Genomic DNA, 19,135 nt, shown 5'->3' on the forward strand with positions numbered 1-19,135 from the left:
CCAGGAGTTGCTTGCCTCGTTGCAGGAGGAATTGTTCACACATGCCGGCAGAGCTCCTCACACATTTGTAGTGTCACTTGCAGCTCTCACACGATTGCACGGGGACATTCCCAGAACAGAGCGCCTGCAAGGTTTCTGATGGCTTCAAGCCAGGCATGTAAGGAGGTTTCGGCCTTGCAGTCGGAGAGTGCCTGTCTCCAGCCCTGGGAACATTAGCATTAATCATTTGAATCTGACATGATTACAACCTCATTTCCTCTGTATTACTCCAACGGGGCTTTCAAAACCAATGGCAAGGGAGATTGGACACCAGAGCCAGAGATGGAATAAAGGGGTCTCAGTCCTAGCTGGTGAGGCTGGACAACTGCATCTCATGGGGGGTCCACCCACTAACCCCAAGAAATCCTGCACTATCATCTTTAGAACAAACCAGGAATCATCCAGGGCAAAATTGCATCTCAAATGCAGGAAGGAGCAAGTGGGATTTTTTAGTGGGTTAGAGCAGGAGGACCTAGGGGTTCTAGTCCTGGCACTGGGATGGGAGAGTGGTCTAGTGGGCTGGAGCAGGGAGTGAGAGTTGATTGTTATGGGAGTGGAGCAGGGTCTCAAACAGTAGGATCAGAGGCATTCTATATTCCTGGCTTTGCCACTGCCTCAGTTTCTCCCCTCTGTAGAAGGGGGATAATAGCACTTGCAAGAGGCTGCCAAACCTTTACTAATGAATTTTCATTGTGTGCTTTGAGAGCAACTAACTCTGGCAGAGTGCTGTGTACTGTATTCCTTTGTAGTGGTTATGATACACCATGGGTGTTAGAACAGTTATTAGTGTAACCATGGCTAACGATGCCTCCCTTCCCAATGTTTATTTGCATAAATACTGCAACCCCAGCACTTTTGGGTTCAGACCAAATCCCCTCCAAAATAAAACACCTGATTGTCAGGGGCTGTGTTATTACTGCTTGCAGGAGCATGCCACACTACATGGTTAAATCAGCATCCTGACCCTTTGCAGCATGGGAGTTGTAGGCAGAGGGTGCATGACAGGGACGCTAGCCTATCCTGCTGCTTCTCGTTCTTACTCTGTAGCCCAGTCCTAACCTCCTGGATCTGTAATGGCTGCTTCTAGAGATGTAGTGAGTGGGCCAGGCCTGCTCTTAAAGGGGCCTAGAGAGGTTTAGAGATGGGTCCCTCTCTAGCGGGGAATGGAAAATGCAGTTCTGCAGTTCTGTTGCCATGCAGGTGGCTGCTGCCTTGCACTGGGAAGGATTGCCCTGTACTGTATTGCACACAAATGGGAGTCATGAGCTGCACCAAACTTGGAGGATGTGTTACACTGAATTACATTGCACTGATGTGCAACACACCAAAGAGAACTGCATTAAAGTTGGTGTGACAGCACAGAATTGCGTTGCATTCAGCTGAATTGTCTCAATCTGGAGTGCAGTTAATTTCATTGGAATTCACACAGGGCCAAATTCTCCTCTGTATGATCTCAATGATGTGGCTGTATCTGTTCCATGGAAGCTTTTTGTACAATGTACTGGCCTTTAAGGCCAGAGGGGATCGTTTGGGAGGCCATATACCCTGATTCCATGTGTCTGGGGACAGCAAATGAAGGCTGGAAAAATAATGGAAGCGACCATTAGGAAAGAGGAAGTTGGTCCCGGGGAGCAGTTAGTTTCTGGGAGTTTGTGACAGGTTCCCCGGATGCAACCTGGATCTGGGGTACTCGGGCATACTAACCTAGGCTCCCTCTCACACTGTGATGCTGTGACAAGCTAAAACCTCCCCAGGTACTTTACTTACACAGCCATCCACAGGCAGGGACACATCCTGCTGAGTTATATGAATGCTTTTCCTAGCCACTCATCAACTAACAATCGAGAGGCTCCAGTCAATTCCCCCAGCTCCCCAGCCTAGGCACCCAGGGCTGTACTGTCTTGCCCTGGTCAGAAGCCTGATAGTGTAAGTTTATTACACAGTCTGCCCCTCTCTCAATGTGGAGAGGACATGCATCAGCTTTTGTTCACTGAGCAGATTTCCCAAGCACTTCAACCAAAACACACTGTTTAAGGTAAAATATAAACAGATTGATTTACTACAAAAAGATAGATTTTACGTGATTATAAGTAGTAAGCGTACAGATGAAAGTTGGTTACCTAAGAAATAAAAGTAAAATCGCAATCTGAGCTCTATAAACTAGACAGGATTTGAATCAAGCAGTGTCTCACCCTGATGATATAGTTCCTTAATACACAAGCTGGGGTTCTCCTTTCCAGCCTGGGACCATCTTCCCAGTTCAGTCTTTGTTCTCTGGACATGTTTCCAGGTGTTGAGTTGTAGGGGAAGTGAGGCCAAGTGATGATGTCACTTCCCCTTTTTTATAGTTTCTTCCAACTTGCTGGAAAGACCCTTTGCTATGAAGTGAGTCAAGTAGTGTCCATTGTCTACATGCTCTCTTTGAGAGATCTCCATTGTATACAGTTCCTGGGATAGTCCTTGGTAGTGTGGATTCCCCTGAATAAGTCATCAACACTGTCTGGCTTCTCCACTGTTGTACCTGAAAGGCTGGTTGGGGGTGTTTCCAACTTCACAACACATTTCAGTAACACACACATAGCAAAACTTAATAACTTCCCATACAATGATAACACATACAATCCAACAGAATATTAATGTTCAACAGGTCAAGACTTTTAGAATGATACCTTACAAGGCATACTTTGTATAAAACATATAATAATCATATCACCATGGTAAATATGGGGGTGCCAGGGTATTGCTTTGGGGTACAGAGTGCCACAAAGGGGAAAGGTATTGGGCCATCCAAAACCCTTACTCCTTGAATGGCCTAGGACCAGGAGCTTTGAAGAGTGGGCACAGCAATGCTCCACTCTCTCCCATCCAGCACAGACATGGTTTGGAGTTTAGACCCACCTGGGAAGGATCAAGAAACTGGACAGTGACTGGCCAGATGACTCAAGAGGAAGCTCCAAGCCCAGTAAAGTGGGGAGCTGCTCAGGTGGAGAGGAAGAGCTCATCTGGGACACAGCCCCAGTGGGGAGAGCTTGTGAAACCCCTAAATCTGAGGGCAGGCCAGGCAGACCAGGACTGAAATCGCCCAGTCCCAAGAAGGAGGGCCAGGAAATCCTGAACTTAAAGAGGGTAGCAGGTTAATTTAAATTAATTAGCCCTAAGAAAGGGGAAATATGGTTCTTAAAGACTCTGGGTATAACTGGATTATTCTCAGTACATATAGGGAAACTGAGGCAAGGTGCCTGAAGGGCTGTCCTAGGCCACAAGGGGGTGTTATGAGACAGCATCCATGTATAGCTTTGAACCTGTGAGCTACCAGGCACCCTCAACTACTCATCTCCCCAAAGGATCAAGCCCTAAATGAGAAGAGCATTTTGGCTCTGTGTTATGTTGCAATTGCATTGAAGCAGAAAGCACTCTGCTGCATTTCATTTCACTGTCTGCAATTGCATGCAGTGCGCAGCATCTCCTTGAAATGCAAGGGGCTGCACTGCACTAGAGGGACAGGGGAAGTAGTGTAGCCCCTGAATTGAGATGGAGGCTGTCACATTAAATTGGACCATGTTGCAATGCGTTGGAGTAGGTCACATGGAGTAGAATTGCATTAGGAGACTCTTAGAAGTGGGATACCTGACTGGAGGGGCCGTGGGTGAAACCAGTGGCGGCAGTGAGAGGGGAATAGCTGACTGGAGGGGCCCATGGGTGTGACTGGGGTGGCAGGGATGGGGGATATCTGACTGAGGGGGCCCATGGATGTGACCAGGGATGTCAGGGAAGTAGATATGGGGCTGGAGGGGCCCGTGGGCCTGACATAGCGCTGCCTGGGGATACACATTGAATCCCACTTTCTAGGGCTATCAGACCAGCTCCCCCTTGTCTTGGGGCCCCAGCCCTTGGCTGGGCTGTGGAATTATGGCAGGTCCCCACAAAGAGCCAGCCCTGGCTGCCACCAAGCTGGGTCCACACCATGGCTTCATCTGTGGCTGAACTTGTCTCCAGCAGGGAGGGAGGTGCTGTGGGCCGAGCTGAGCAGGGATTTGGGGCTCCTAAAAGTGTCTTATGGCTAATGGATGAGGGAGGTGAAGGTCAGAGGATAGAGATAGCACAGGGGCTGGTGGGTGGCTGGGCCCCACAGGGCAGGGCCGTGGAGTAGTGCAGGGGGGCTGCAGGGAGGGGGGCAAGTGCTGTGTCCCCCCAAACTCACCGTCCCCTGAGCTAGAGCAGCCCCCTGCTGAGACTCTGACAGCAAGGTCACCTCTGTTCCAGACACCCCCACCTCACGCCATCCTTGCTGTCCCTCCCCCACTGTTGCTACCAGAGCCCCCACCCCATTCCTCCAATCTCCAGCACCCACGGTGAGAGCATCGCTTTGTGAACCTAGTGACTGCTTCACATGCACACACACATGCTCAGACATACATGTATACACATGTGCATATGCATATGCGTGTGCACGCACACGGGAACTCCCACATACATGCTGCTGTGCCTACAAGGGGGCAGCTGGTGCGGGTGGGAATTGTTGCCACAGTGGGGTGGTTAAATGGGCGGAGAGGGTGTCCTCTGGGATACGTGGGGACTACAGCGTGCTGGCAACCCAGCCCAGCTCTGGGCCTAGCTCAGAGGGACAGGGAGAGGGTATTGCAGGGTACAATGCCAGGGGCAGACAGGTAAGCCCTGGGCACCTGCCATGGAGAGGCTCAGGGTTGAGGCTGGGTATGTTGGTGGAATGAGATATACCAGCCCTTGCCAGAGGATTTGTGGGCCAGTCCCGTCCTAGCAGGTGATGACTCTATGGCCGGTCTCAGCCTCTCTCCCTGGAGCTGGATTCCTGCTGGGGACCACTCCCTTCAGTGTGTGATGAGTCTGCCTGGTCTCAATCCATCTTCCCCCATCTCTCTACCCGCCGTGGGGCCAGCCCTTTGGCCCCTTGCTTAGCACCATTAACACTGTGACATTCGGAGGCTGATTTTGAGGGGGACCTCCCCCCGTAGGTGAACCCCTCTCCCTCCCATTGTGAAACAAGGGGATGTGGCCGGATGAGACGTGAGTGCATGGACCAGGCTGTGGAGGCCAAACTTCAGCAATAGGTGACTGAGTAGTGGAACTGAAGGCATCAAATTGGGGGTCAGGGGGGTGATCTTGATTCCCACAGGAAATGGGTTAGTGTGTGAATCCGGTAGGAGAGTAATGATTAACCCTAAATGTGCTGCTCTGACGTAAGAAGGGGTGATTGGGCCTCACGCCTGGGGGAGGTGACCAGACCCAATCCCCTTGGATCAAGATGTGGGGCGGGGGGATAGGAAGGAAAGTTGTTTGCTGGGTGGATGTGTCTTTAAAAGGATGATGTGAGGTGAAGCGGACGTGGAGGAGATAGAAGAGGGTTATGGGTTTAGAAGGTTAAAGGGGCAGAGATGTAGAAAGGTAAATGAGGGCAAAGCCAGAACTCCTGGCAGGGGCTGAGACTTGACTCAGCTTGTTGCACATGCGAGGCACATTGGCAAAGGTTCCCCCACCCCACCCAGGAGAGATGGGTGTGGGGAGCAGAGATGGGCAGGTGACCCCAGAATTGTCTCACTCTGCATCATTAGTAACACTCCTGACTGGGTCTGTGACTAGTGCCAGCTTGTTGGGGGATGAGCCAGTGCCTGGGGCAGAACCAGTGCCCGGTCCCCAGTGCCAGGGCAGACGCAGTGCCTGGTCCCCAGCGGCTGTGCCCAGTCTGGCACCAGCCTTCTCTCTTCAATCCCAGCCCTGGATCCCAGTTCCCAATCTCCAGTGCCCACTTCCCCCTGCCTCCATGCCAGCTTCCTCCCTGTTAGCAGCTGCCTCTAATTGTGGGCAGAAGAGAGGAGGGCACTCTGGGTTAGCAGCATAACATGGCAGGAGTCAATCGTTAACCCCCCTCCCCACCTTCCCCTCTGCTCTGTATATAAGGCAGCCAGGAACTGGGAAAAGCTGCTCCTTAAGGGAACCTGTGCCCATCTCTTCCTGCAGGTGCCTGTGTCTGTCTCTCCGTTGAGGCACCCGTCTCTCCCTGCAGTCACCCCAGGAGGGGCTTGTGCCCATTTCCCCCACCATCTGGTGTCCCCTGCCACCCCCCAACCATGGCCTTTGGAGACCTCCTGGAAAAGGTGGGCAGTGCAGGTCCCTTCCAGCTCCTCTGTGTCCTGCTGCTCACTGCGCCTGCCCTCCTCATTGCCAGCCACAACCTGGTGCAGAACTTCAGTGCCATCTCCCCTGAGCACCAGTGCCGCCCCCCGCCACCGGGCACCAACGCCAGCTGGGTGGGCAACAGCACGGCAGCTCATGGGGGGCTCTCCCTGGCCCCGAGCCCAGAGCGGTGCTGTCGCTTGGCGGGCACCCATGGGCAGCGTCCAAGACGCAACGGTTCGCTGGGCAGGGAAGGCGAGACAGAGCCCTGCCGGGACGGGTGGTACTACGACCGCAGCACCTTCTCCTCCACCATCGTCACTGAGGTATGGCTCATAGCCCCTTTTCTTCCCCACTGCCCCGAGGCAGAGCCATGGGGTGAGGGCAGGGATGGGGGGACCCACGTAGGGGGAGGGGATAGAGTGAGGACTGTGGGGAGAGAGGGGAGGGGAGGTGGGGAATGAAGAGTGACAGGAACTGGGAGGACGGTAGGGGAGAGAGAGGATGGGGAGAGCTGGGGAGGGGGCCAAAGAAGGGTGTGGGGGAAGGTTGGGTGCTGGGGGATACATGGCTATGGAGTTCCAGTCCCCCCAGGACAAACCACTGACCGGGAGGGGGCCCCCTGGGGGTGCCACACCCTGTCCCTGTGGGCACTGACTGTCCGTCTGTCTGCCAGTGGGATCTGGTGTGTGACCTGGGCCCCCTCCCAGCGCTGGCGCAGATGCTGTTCATGGCAGGGGTGCTGCTTGGAGCCCTCCTTTTCGGAGTCTTCTCAGACAGGTGGGTGAGGTGGGGGCGTCCCCCTGAAACTAACATCCCCCACCCTGGATCAGATCCCCCTCTCCCTGCTGCCCTGGCTCAGACCAATGGGCCCATCCAGCCCATTATCCCCTCTACCCACCCACCCCTGGATCAGACCAATGGGCCCATCCAGCCCAGTGCCCCCCTGCCCACGTCGCCCTGGCTCAGATGCATGGTCCAATGCTAGGTCATTCCATGACGTATGGAAACATTCCCTGGGTTGAGAAGCACCCTACACTTGCGAGTGGTTTACCCCTCACTTGTCACTGGCTGGTTATTGATGCTCAGCTCCCCAGCACCGCCTGTTAACCATGGGTTGTGGGTGACAGCCCCATCTGTCAGCAAAGACACGTCCGTCGCTGATCAGCGCTCAGCACTCAGCCAACAGGTTTTAGCAAGGGCTGGTTATTGACAAGGGGGTCCCACCCTTTGCTGCTTCTGTTGTCCCAGCACTTGTACACACCATGCGTCCCTCCAGCCCCTGCACAGCTCCCTCTGCTGCATCCAGCTCCCTCTAGTTCAGGGACACGCTGCAAGCCCCCTACCACCCCCTCATGCCAGGATCACCCATTGTCCCCCAGTGCCAGGGGCTGTGGGCACACCCCTTTCCCCACCCACCCCCCCGTGTTCCCTTACCTACCCTCCCCCATTGTTATTTGTCTGGGAGATGTCATTCCCGCCCCCCCTCCCCCTTACACTCTGTTGGGAGGATGGGCAGAGCTGAGATGGAGTGTTGTCATGCTGCTAGTTCATTAATTGGTGCCCTCAATGAGCTTTTTGGTCTCGGGTGTTTGAGGCTGTGGCTCTGCTAAAGTGCTGCTGGGGCTCCGGATACCCTCCATTTCCCTCTTCCAGTTGTGCCCAAATTCCCCATAGGGTTTTAGCAATTGGTGCCTGGAACGTTCCCTGAAATTCTGGGCTGGATCAGGCGCAGCACTCAAAGGTTATTGTGTTGCAGACAGAGCGAGAAATGCCAGGGAATCGAGTGTACAGCCAAGCTCGGTTAGTTACAAGTTACCGGATATCGATGATCAGGGATCAAGTGCTGGTCACTTGTTTCGATGATCAGTTATTTACCAGTAATGATCAGTGAGCTGGGGCAGTTGCTGTTGATCAGTGATTATCAGCTGTCAGTTACTGACTCCAAACAATCACAGATGCCCGATGGAGCGCTGCAGTTTCCTGTGGCCGTGAGTACCGCAGGTGAACAGTCTGCCATGTGAGAGCTGTGTTGCTCCCTCTGGGGTCTTACCCTGGACGCTCCCCTCTGTGATGCAGGTTTGGGCGGCGGGTCATCCTGCTGTGTTCTCTGCTGTTGGTGGCTGTCATGGGAACTGGGGCTGCCTTATCCTCAGACTTCCTCATCTACTGTGCCTTCCGCCTGCTGAGCGGGGTCGGTCTGTCTGGCTTCCTCCTCAACTACATCTGCCTCAGTGAGTATCCCCAGGGCAGGGGCAATGGGACAGGGCCTTTCTCCTCTAGGGGGCACCAGCTACCATCCAGCCCCAGGGCAGCGGGACCAACAGGCATGTGGGGGACAGGATACAGAGCTTTCTGCTCTACTGGGCACTGTCTCCAATCTGGCCCTAGAGTGGGGGCCCTGGCTGGCTTCAGGGGATGGAATATGAGGGCTTTCTTCTCCAATGGGCACTGGCTCCAATCCGGCCCCAGAGCAGAGGGACTGGCTGGCCTAAGAGGGTGAGGAATGGGATATGGGGCCCTTCCTCATAGGGGGCACAAGTTCCAATCCAGGTTAATGATGCCCAGGGACCTTCCCCATCCAGTGTCCCATTGCATAGCATGCAATGAGTTCGCTGTGTCTCAGCCCAGTTCCTAGCAGGAATATCTCGGCTGGCCCTAATTGTGGGAGGCTCGAGTGGGGAGGCTGAAAGGGCTACAGAATGAGCCCCACCCCCGTCCCCACCGTTCCCAAGGCTGGCCTTGGCTGAGGCCCATGAGTGATGGGTGTGGGGAGGGGCTTGGTCTGAGAAAGGGGCCCAGGAGTCACCCCCCAGCTCAGATGTTTCATCCCTCTGCCCCTGCCCAGGTCTGGAATGGGTCCCCACCAAGTCCCGCGCCCTGGTGGTGACATGGCTGAGTTACTGCAGCACGGCAGGTCAGGTGGTGCTGGCTGGCCTGGCCTACAGCATCCGGGACTGGCGCTGGCTGCAGCTGGCCATTTCTACCCCCTTCTTCATCTTCTTCCTCTGTGTCTGGTGAGTCCCCTATCCCTAGAAGGGCCTTGGAGAGGAGTGGGGTCCAGTGGCGAGAGCAGGGGGCTGGGAGCCTAGACTCCTGGGTTCTATCCCCTGCTCTGGATGGGGAGTGGGGTCCAGGGGTGAGAGCAGGGGGCTGGGAGCCAGGACTCCTGGGTCCTACTCTCTGCTTTGGGAACGGAGTGGGGCCTAGCGGTAAGAGCAGGGGAGAGGACTGCGTTCTATTCCCAGTCTTGCCACTGCTGAACTCTGTGACCTTGGTGGGGGCAAATCACATCTCCCCTATGCCTCAGTTTCCCCCTCCATAAAACGGGGCTGAAGAACTGACAGCAAAGCACTTTGAGATTCCTCCAGGGATCAGCCCTGTCTGAGTGGAATCCTGGCTCCTCCCCTCCGCAGGTGGATCCCGGAGTCCGCACGCTGGCTCATTGTCAACCACAGGCCTGCAACGGCCCTGAGCAACCTGCAACGGGTGGCCCGGATCAACCAGAAGCAGCTGGGTGGGGACAGCATCTCCCTGGAAGTGAGCTGATACCCTTTGACCCCTCGGGGTCACAGCATGTCCCAGCCCTGATACCCAGCTGGGGCTGGCCCTGGCGAGGGGGATGGGAGGCCCTTGGGGGGGCCCCAGTTGGGTTGGCACCTGGCCCATTTCCTCACCTGCATGGCACTGGGAGCTGGGAAAGCTGAAAGGGGGCAGGGTCTTGTCCAGAGAGGAACCCCCGCCCCAAACACAGTGTGGGCAGCAAAGGGGGTGGAAGTTCCTTCGTGGGCATGAAGATGGGGGGGCAAAGGTGAGAGGGCAAGAGGTGCATGTCACACGGGGCGAGGGCCCTGATTCCATCTAGAGTTGAAAGGGCTTCATCTCTTCAACCAGCCAGTCCTGTGCACACTCATGTGTCCGTCCCTCCCTCCCTCACACACCCATCCTCTGTCCCTCCCCAAACATATCGTCCATCTCTCCTTACCCACACACACCCCCGCCCATCCCTCCCTCCCCACACACACCCGTCCTCGGTCCCTCCCCAAACATATCTGTCCATCCCCCCTTACCCACACACACCCGTCCATCCCTCCCTCCCTCACACACCCGTCCATCCCTCCCTCCCCCCTTCACCCATCCATTCCTCCCTCCCCTCACACACACATCCCTCCCTCCCTCCGGCCCGTCCGTCCTTCCATCCCCCCCCCCCTCCATCCCCACACACACCTGTCCATCTATCCCTCCCCACACACAGCCGTCTGTCCCTCCATCCCTCAATCTGTTGCTCTGGGGCTGGCCCTCTCCCAACATTCAGGGCTGGGATTTGCCCCCTCCCCCCATTACACTCTCCTAGTGCCCAGGCTACCAGAGCAGATGCCAAGGCCAGAGGCCATGGTCGGGGTCTCGTGCTGAGCTCCTGCCTCCAGCCTCAGCCCTGCGAGGCTCCCAGCTGAGGGCAAGATGGGGGGTGGGGCTCTGGGGCTGGCTAGGTCCTGGGCTGGGCGAGTGGGGCCAAGGGAAGGGGCGATTCAGTGTCCAGCCTCCTCCTCGCCTGGGGCCTTGAATAGCCAGGGCACTGCTGAGCCACCTTCTCTCTCCTAGATGGTGGAGAAGGTGGGGGGCAGCCTCCCTGAGAAAAGCACATGCTCCTGCCTGGGCCTCTTCCACACGCCGGCCATGAGACGCATCTCCTGCTGCCTCATGAGTGTCAGGTAAGGGCCCTTTGCCAGCCTGGGGCTCAGAGACTCCAGCACCAGGGAGTGACCCTCCTGCACCCTGGAGGGGATGGACAGAACCATATGTCTACCACGGGATAAGGGTACCTATGAGGGGACAGCTAGATGGTGCAGGGTGGAGGGGTAGTGTTGAACTGGATAGAAGGTCAGCTGTGGTGATAGACAGTTAAGGAAAAGAGGGTCCATGGGGAGAGGGAGGGATGGACGGATAGTCGAACATCTAGGATTTAGTAATGTGGATGGATGGACACAGATACATCTTCCTGGATCTAAGGAGGGAATGGAGGGACAGATGGGTGGATGGATGGATTGACACAGCTAAATCTCTGAGGAGAGGTGGAGGGATGGACAGAAGGACACATCTATGAGGATGGATGGTAGAGGGATGGACACAGATGTATCTAGGAGGATGGACGGGGGAAGGGTGGACACAGATGTATCTAGGAAGATGGATGGAGAGGGATGGACACAGATTTATCTAGGAGGATGGACAGGGGAGAGATGGACACAGCTGTATCTAGTGTGGTAAACCCAGGACAAACAGCTACGGGGGGGCCTAGTAATCAGTCCCAGAAGGTTAAAAGGCCCCTCCCTATCCACTGACGAGAGGTAACCACAGGTTAATAAGGTTCAGCTGAAAAGGGATTCCTAGAGAACCAATTAGGTTCAGCTGACTCCAACTGCTTAAGACCTTTTTAAACCCTCACCTGTTAGGAAAGTGAGAGTAGTAGGGAAGCTGCTAGTAGGCTGGGTGCAGCAAAACACTGAACCTTTCCAGGAAGGGAGGCTGTATTCCCTCCCCAGAAGGAAAAGGAAAGCAGGCACAAGGGACTGACTGAGGAAAGGTATAGCCTGACCTTGTGCCACCTAGATGGACTGCCTTGCCCAAACCTGTGTCTCCAAAGCTAAAAAGAACTGAGCCTGCTGAGGTGAACAAGGTACTTTGCCACACATGGTGTCAGTGGTGGGATAAGTGAGTGAGGATCTGTGGCAAGCCATCTCAGGGCAGGGTAAATCACCACAAACAAATAAATGGAGGATGTAGTGAAGGCGTTGGTACAGGCCACTGTGGCCCAACAAGAGGCTACCAGGGTACAGATGGCTGCCCAGCAGGAGTCAGTGTGAGTCCAGCAGGAAACAAACCAATTATTGATGAACCAGGCGGTCCAAGATCGAGCCACCCTGAATGAAGTGGTGAACCAGTTAAAAGCCCTGACCATGCTGACGCATGGCCCCCAGGGGGCCTGGCCGCTGCAGGCAAGCAACTATTTACAGAAGATGACCACAGACGACGACATAGAGGCATATCTCCTCGCCTTTGAGAGGATGACCCTGCGGGAGGCCTGGCCCCAAGACCAGTGGGCAGGTATCCTGGCTCTGTTTCTGTGCGGGGAGGCCCAGAAGGTCTATTTTGAAATGACAACAGAAAAAGCTATGGATTACCCCCAGCTGAAGGTGGAGATCTTGGCGAGGTCAGGCGTGACACCAGCCATAAGGGCCCAGTGCTTCCACAAGTGGAAATACTGGAACAACAAGGCACCGAGGTCCCAGCTATTTGACTTAATCCACTTCGCCCGGAAGTGGCTCTGCCCCGAGACCCATGGCCCGGAGAAAACTGTGGAAATCCTAGTGTTGGACAGGTACATGAGGGGGTTGCTGCTGGACATACGAGGGTGGGTCTGCCAAAATGATCCCTCCTCCTATGATGAATTAGTTGCCCTCAGAGAGACAGCTAGCAGCCCAAGAACTTTCTTGGACCACTGGGGAAGGAAGGCACCAGAATCGGAGACAAATCTCTGCCCCGAGGCCCCAGTTTGCCCTAGTGCTAGGCCGGACTATGGAGGGGAGGAAGGAGCCTGAAGAGCAGCCAGAGGTCCCGGAGAGACTTGAGGACTGGGGGAGAAAGGCTCGGGAGGTAAAGCCCAACAGTCCTAAAAATTGGGGGCTGCCCCGAGCCGGGTACCGGCTATGTATGTGGCTAATTGGGGCATATCACTGCCCAATGCCTGAATCTAGAAGAGCCCATGCAATGCGAACTGGGAGATATAGGAGGACCATGTGATCTAATAAATCTAGTCGGGGTTGCGATGGTCTCTCATAGATACACTAGCCCCGTTAAGATGAATTGAATTGTATAGAGACCACCACATTAGTAGACTCGGGAAGTGTGATCACGCTGGTCTCGGGAAATCTGGTCGGGCAAGGCCAACTATCCCGGGCCAAGCTCTCAGGAATATCCTGTGTGCATGGCGATGTCAATTATTACCCGACCATCCCCGTAAAAATAGAAGTTCTTGGAAACCCCACTAAGGTGACGGTGGGAGTAGTTCCTTAACTCCCCTACCCAGTCCTCATCGGACGAGACTTCCCAGGATTTGATAGCCTACTCCCTGGAGAGGAGGCGGAATGAAGTAATGAATCCAGGACCCAGGGGATGGCCCCGATAGTTAAATTCCTTCTATGAATTTGCCCAGGATTTGTTCTCTCCACCTGGAAAGCCCAGGAAGACTCGGAGGGAACGGAGGGCAGTTAAAATGAGGGGAACGAGAATCTTGGCCCAGTACCAGAAATCTACGCTTGTAGGGAAAAGAGATGGCCCAACGGACAGCGGGACTGGGCCAGAGATCGACGACTCTGTCACCAGACCTAGTTCCCCGAGGGTTTTCCCTGAAGGGGAGACAGAGGTAGATCCCCCTGAGTTTGGGCAAATGGGGCCCTCACTTGGGAATTTTGGACAGGATCAGGCCAATGATCCAATATACAACAGTAGATATACAATGGATATACAATGATCCAATATACAACAGTGCAGCAAGACACTGAACCTTTCCAGGAAGGGAGGCTGCATTCCCTCCCCAGGAGGGGAAAGGAAAACAGGCACAAGGGACTGACTGAGGAAAGGTGTAGCCTGACCTTGTGCCACCTAGACTGACTGCCTTGCCCAAACCTGTGTCTCCAAGGCGAAAAAGAACTGAGCATGCTGAGGTGAACAAGGTACTTTGCCACACTAGGAGGATCGACAGGGGAGGGGTGGACGCAGCTGTATCTAGGAGGATGGATGGGTTGTTTCTACCCCTGATGTCACAAACTGGCTGAGCTCTCCATGTTACCTATGAGTCCTGCTCGACCCTCTGACCCATCTCCGCTCTGCTCTGCAGCTTTTCCACCAACCTGGCCTACTTCGGGCTCTCCATGGACCTGCCGGCCTTTGGCCTGGACATCTTCCTGGTGCAGACATTCTTTGGGGCCATCGACATCCTGGCCAAGATGGCCTGTACCCTGGCCCTGAGCTACTTTGGGCGCCGAGCCATCCAGGCCAGCTCCCTCATCCTGGCCGGAGTCTTTCTCCTGGGGAACATCCCTGTACCCAGAGGTAAGGAGCCCCCTGGAGCCCCAGGTTCTTAGCCCATTCAGCTTCCAGCAGTGATGGGAGCCAGGTTGGTCCCACTGAGCTGGGAAGTGGGGGAAGCCCTTGTGACATGGCTCTGCCAAGAGTCTCCTGTCCCATGACCTTCAGGAGAGATGGCTCAGGGGTTAGAGTGGGAGGGTGGGGCTGGGAGTCAGGACTCCTGGGTTCTATCCCCAGTCCTGGAAGGGAACTGGGGTCTGGTGATTGGAACGGAGTGGGCAGCTGGGAGTCAGCACTCCTGGATTCTATTCATGGCTCTGCCTTGGACAAGCCACTTCACCTGTGCAGCCCCATGCCTCAGTTTTCCCACTGTGAAATGCTGCTGTGATACTTTGCATGGCTCATGTGGCAGCTGTGACGTGGGACTGCAGTGACTAAAACCTGCACAGGGCTCTGATCTCCAGGAAGGCCAGTTCCACAACCCCATCTCTCCCCTCTCCAGAGATGCTGATGGTGCGACTGGCTCTGGTGGTGCTGGGAAAAGGATGCCTGGCTGCCTCCTCTGTCTGCTCCTGCCTGTATGGGGGAGAACTCTTCCCAACCGCTGTCAGGTAAAATCAGGACTGGGATTCCCCATCTCTGATTGTTTAAACAGCCCCTGCGCCTCTCCCCAGGGGCAGGTGCATCTCAGCACTGGGTGAGGGATCTCTGTATAAATAGCCCCTGTGACCCACCCCAGAGGTGGCTGCCTCAGTGCCAGGCAAGGGCTCCCTGTAACAACAGCCCCTGTGCTCCATCCCAGAGGCACCCTCATCTCTGTGCGGGGCATGCTATTATTGTTACGAGTCTCTAACAGCATACTGTGTCTGGCAGGCAGACAGGCACTGGCTTCACCACTGTGATGGCTCGTCTGGGTGGCATGGTGGCCCCGGCGGTGCTGGTGGCTGGGCAGCAATTTCCCTTCCTGCCACTGGTGATATTCGGGGTGGCTCCCGTCGTGTCCGGCATCGCGGCCTGCTTCCTGCCAGAGATGCACAATGTCCCCCTGCTGGACACCATAGAAGAGGTGGAGGACAGGTGTGACTCACAGGCTGCTGGGGTATATCTCCTGCTGCCCTTTCCCCTGCAAACCTTTTCCTTGCCTGTCAATCCCTTCCCACCTGCCCTTTCCATCCTTTTCACACCCTCCCTCTTTTGTTCCAGAGCCAGGAGGAAAGGCGAGGAGACGCCCGCCAGGGAGACTGTGGCTCACGTTGTCCACTCAACCAGGATCTGAGCAGCCTTCCCTGCCACCCAAAGCCCCCAGTCCTGGCCCCCGCAATGCACAGGCTGCACCAAAAGGCCCACGTGAAGGGAGGAACCACCTGCTGTTCCCTTTGCAACTTAGGAATCAGCCCCCTTAAAGAGACAGGGCAAATGGCGGGTGGGGTATTCTGAGCTGTGTCACTGAGCTGCCTCACAGTGGGGGGCCCTATGCCTCACATGCAGGGAGCCTGTGGGGCGTGGACAGAGCAGGGAGACACCTCCCCAAACAACTTTGCCAGGTGTGATGGTACCTGCTCCCCTTGCTGGTGTATATTGGCCTGACACCCGCTCCTCCCTCCAGTCCGGCAGGGCTGTCACTGGCCCTGGCTGTCACTGGCTCCCCCAGGTTTTGTGTATTGGCCTAATACTCGCTCCTTCCTTTGGCCTGGTCGGGCTGTGAACGGGCTCCTCCTGGTGATGTATCTTGGCCTGACACCCACCCCTCTACAGCATCTGTGGCCCATTCATGAGATGCCGGTTTCTGTCCTGCTGCGAGCTGAGACCCAGCCAACAGATTTCATAGCTGCTGATGAGCCACTACCAAACTGAGCATGGATTGGATCCTGTGGCTGAACTGATGGTCTTGGGGAAAACTGAGCAGAGTGGGGAGAAGCGCCTGGGGGCTCTGAAGGTGTCGATGGCTCCCCATTAGGTGCTGGGGGCACCTAGGTAGCTCAGCTAGGCTGTACAGGAGGCGGGGCAGTTGGATCCAATCTGTAACATTCACCAATGGGGCTGGAGTTTGGAGAGACCCCTCTGGGTGGGGAACGAGTTCCCAGGCAGCAGGGACAGGATGTGTGTGTGTGTGTGGGGTGCCTAGGTGAGATTTCCTGCACTCGTTCCTGTGGTCTTCTGTACATTTTTGTAAATAAACCAGCCACACTAAAAAATTCCCCTTGCTCCATGTCCCTGATCCCTGCACACCAACCACACCATAGAGTCAGGGCTGGAGCTCCTCTGGAAACAGGGGCAGGGGGCATGTTTCTCTCTCCAGAAAGTGTTGATATTTTTGGCAAAAATCTAAGTATTTTGATTCTGAAATGCCACTGCAGTGCCTCGTGGAAGATATAGTTTGGCAGCCTCCTGCTCCTGTCTTCTCTGTGAGATGGGTGCCCTGATAACTACATCTCCCATGATGCACCATGGTCTGCCCTCTTGTAGATGGGAAGGGAATGCATCTTGGGAATCTCTGACTGGTGCATCATGGGAAATGTAGTTTGAGTGCCTCATTCTCCTCTAGGCTGGACTCCCTGGGTAGACTGCATTTTCCCATGATTTACCATACTCTCCCCACATGGGGGTGATGGGGGTCAGAGCCAGGCAGGCTCCTGCAGGGATGCTGGGGACCATGTGCATAACAGTTTCCACACCTAAAGAAGCTATGTCACGTGATGGCTACTAGCAGAAGGGGGAGGGGTGTCTGGTGATATGAGCACCCCCGTGTTACCCCTGTGTTGTGGTAGGATACCCTAGGGGGAAGACTGGAGGGGACAATCTAGCCCTGGATACCAGGTGAGTCTCCTGTTCTGATCATCCCAGACAGTAATCACAAATCTATGTGGAGTAGCAGGGCTGCCGAGAGGGGCACTCCAGTGGTGGATGGGTGTAGAGCTAGGGAGGAGTAGATTGGGGGCACGCCAGGGATGGGTGGGTGGAGGAGCAGAGAGGGGTGCCCCAGTGGCTGGGGTGGGGCAGAGAAGAGGGATGTGCAGTGATAGATCAACAGACCCACCGTTTAGGCTGCAGGGGAAGGTAAGAAGTTCATGTGGGTCTTATCCAGGGTGATTTCAGATGATCTCCCAAGTTTTCTATTGGGCTGGCCCTGAACTGGAAGATCTCCTTGGGCTGGTGCCTGCAGGGGCATTCCTGGCCCAGATCCCTCCTGGGGGTATAGGAGGGGCCCCCTGCCCGCAGAGATACTGCACTACCCCTCCTCCACATGCACACACACCCAGGGCTGCCATCTGGAGAAATGGTGTGGCCAGGTGAGAGCTGTGGATGCAAAGCAGAGCAGAGCCCCGACAGAAGCGAAGCAGTGGTGGCCTGCCACACAGGAACAGCGCTCCAAGCTGCTCAGCAGCATGCGGGCTGGCCGATAGGGCAATGCCTTGAACAAAAGGGGCCACTGATGTGGAGTGCCCAATGTGACACCCTGGCACCCCAATATTCACCACTGTCATGTAATTAGGATATGTTTTGTACAAAGTAAGCCTTGTGAGGTATCGTTCTAAAAGTCTTGATCCATTAGACAGTAATATCTCATCAGATTGTATGTGCTATTGTCGTATGTGAAGTTCTGAAGCTTGGCTATGTATGTGTTACTGAAACATGTCGTGAGGTTGAAAACACCCACAAGCAGCCTTTCAGGTACAACAGTAAAAAGGCCAAACAATGTTAATGGCTTATTGAGGAAATACACACAAGCACAAGGATTACCCCAGGAACTGTGTACAATAGAAACTTCTCAGAGATAGCACTACACGATGGGAACAGTTTGACCCAGGTCACAGCAAAAGAGCTTTCCAGTAAGTGGGAAGAAAGTATAAAAGGGGGGAAATGACATTATGGGGAGACCTCACTCTCCCTACAACACCACACCTGGAAACACCTGAGGAACAAAGACTGAACTGTGGGAAGTGATGGTCACAGGCTAGAAGGATTTTTAGTCTGTGTATGAAATCCTGGGAAAGCCAAAACAACTTGTGTCTGAAGAATCTGCCAGCCCATTTATCACTCAGGGTAAGAATTTGCTAATTTATATCCTTCCTATCTAGTGTGTTAAGCTCAGTTTGCGTTTTTTGTTTATTTACTAAGGTAATCTGCTTTGTTCTGTTTGTTATCCCTTATTGTCGCTTAAAATTTACCTTTTGTAGTTAAACAAGACATAAATTTATTTCAAAACCCAGTTTGTGCAATTCATATCAGGGTGGGGAAGCTGTGCATATCTCCCTCCACCTTGAGGGAGGGGGCTATTTTTATGAGCTTAAGCTGTACAGATGTCTCTATACAATGAAAGACCATATGATTTTGGGTTTACACCCCAAAGGAAGTGTGCACGTGAGTGCTGGATAAAGTCCTGACATGAATCCTCCCACACAGCTGATTTCAGTTTGTGTCTGCAGCTGGGTGTGGCCTTACCTGTGTGTGTGCTAGAGAAGACTTGAGGGCCTAGCATAGCAAGGACTGGGTGAGGAAGCCCAGGCTGGTGGAATGGGCGGGCTCAGTGGAACCCCAGCATATCAAGTGGCATCCTGGACGGGGTGTCCAACCCATCACAGGGAAAATAATCCATTCTTTGTCTGTTTGGACTGTGAGTTCTTCCAGACTGGAACTGTCTTTCACTGTGCAGCACCCAGCACAATGGGAGCCCTGATCTCAGTCGGGGTGTGTGCAGCGTGTGGCACCATGGGGCCCTGATCTCAGTCAGGGTTGTGCTGTGCCTGGTACAGGACCTCACTCATTCTCAATCCAGTGTCTAGGCTCTACCCACCCACAAAATTCAGTGCCAGGCAGGGGGAAGGCTGTAAAGGGGGGTCTGCTCCCATTCTGGCTAAAT

At 54.7% G+C, this 19,135-nt stretch overlaps 1 protein-coding gene across 2 annotated transcripts; it reads left to right on the forward strand.

Moving 5' to 3' along the window:
* Positions 1 to 5,380: 5,380 nt before the first annotated feature.
* Positions 5,381 to 16,471, forward strand: LOC140914348 (solute carrier family 22 member 6). Of its 2 annotated transcripts, XM_078853657.1 has the most exons (11): positions 5,381 to 5,460; positions 6,034 to 6,515; positions 6,866 to 6,969; positions 8,269 to 8,423; positions 9,038 to 9,206; positions 9,606 to 9,729; positions 10,792 to 10,901; positions 14,084 to 14,298; positions 14,777 to 14,885; positions 15,148 to 15,373; positions 15,478 to 16,471. In XM_078853657.1, exons 2-11 carry the CDS (start codon positions 6,144 to 6,146, stop codon positions 15,709 to 15,711), a joined length of 1,818 nt encoding a protein of 605 aa, XP_078709783.1. In that variant the 5' UTR covers positions 5,381 to 5,460; positions 6,034 to 6,143; the 3' UTR covers positions 15,712 to 16,471. The 2 variants fall into 2 exon arrangements, with proteins under 2 accessions (XP_078709783.1, XP_073208022.1); XM_073351921.2 differs by lacking the exon at positions 5,381 to 5,460 and having other exon boundaries at positions 5,477 to 6,515; positions 15,148 to 15,351; positions 15,478 to 15,652.
* The last annotated feature ends 2,664 nt before the right edge of the window (positions 16,472 to 19,135 follow it).

Source organism: Lepidochelys kempii, chromosome 7 (genome assembly GCF_965140285.1).
Source record: "Lepidochelys kempii isolate rLepKem1 chromosome 7, rLepKem1.hap1, whole genome shotgun sequence".
NCBI lineage: Eukaryota > Metazoa > Chordata > Testudines > Cheloniidae > Lepidochelys > Lepidochelys kempii.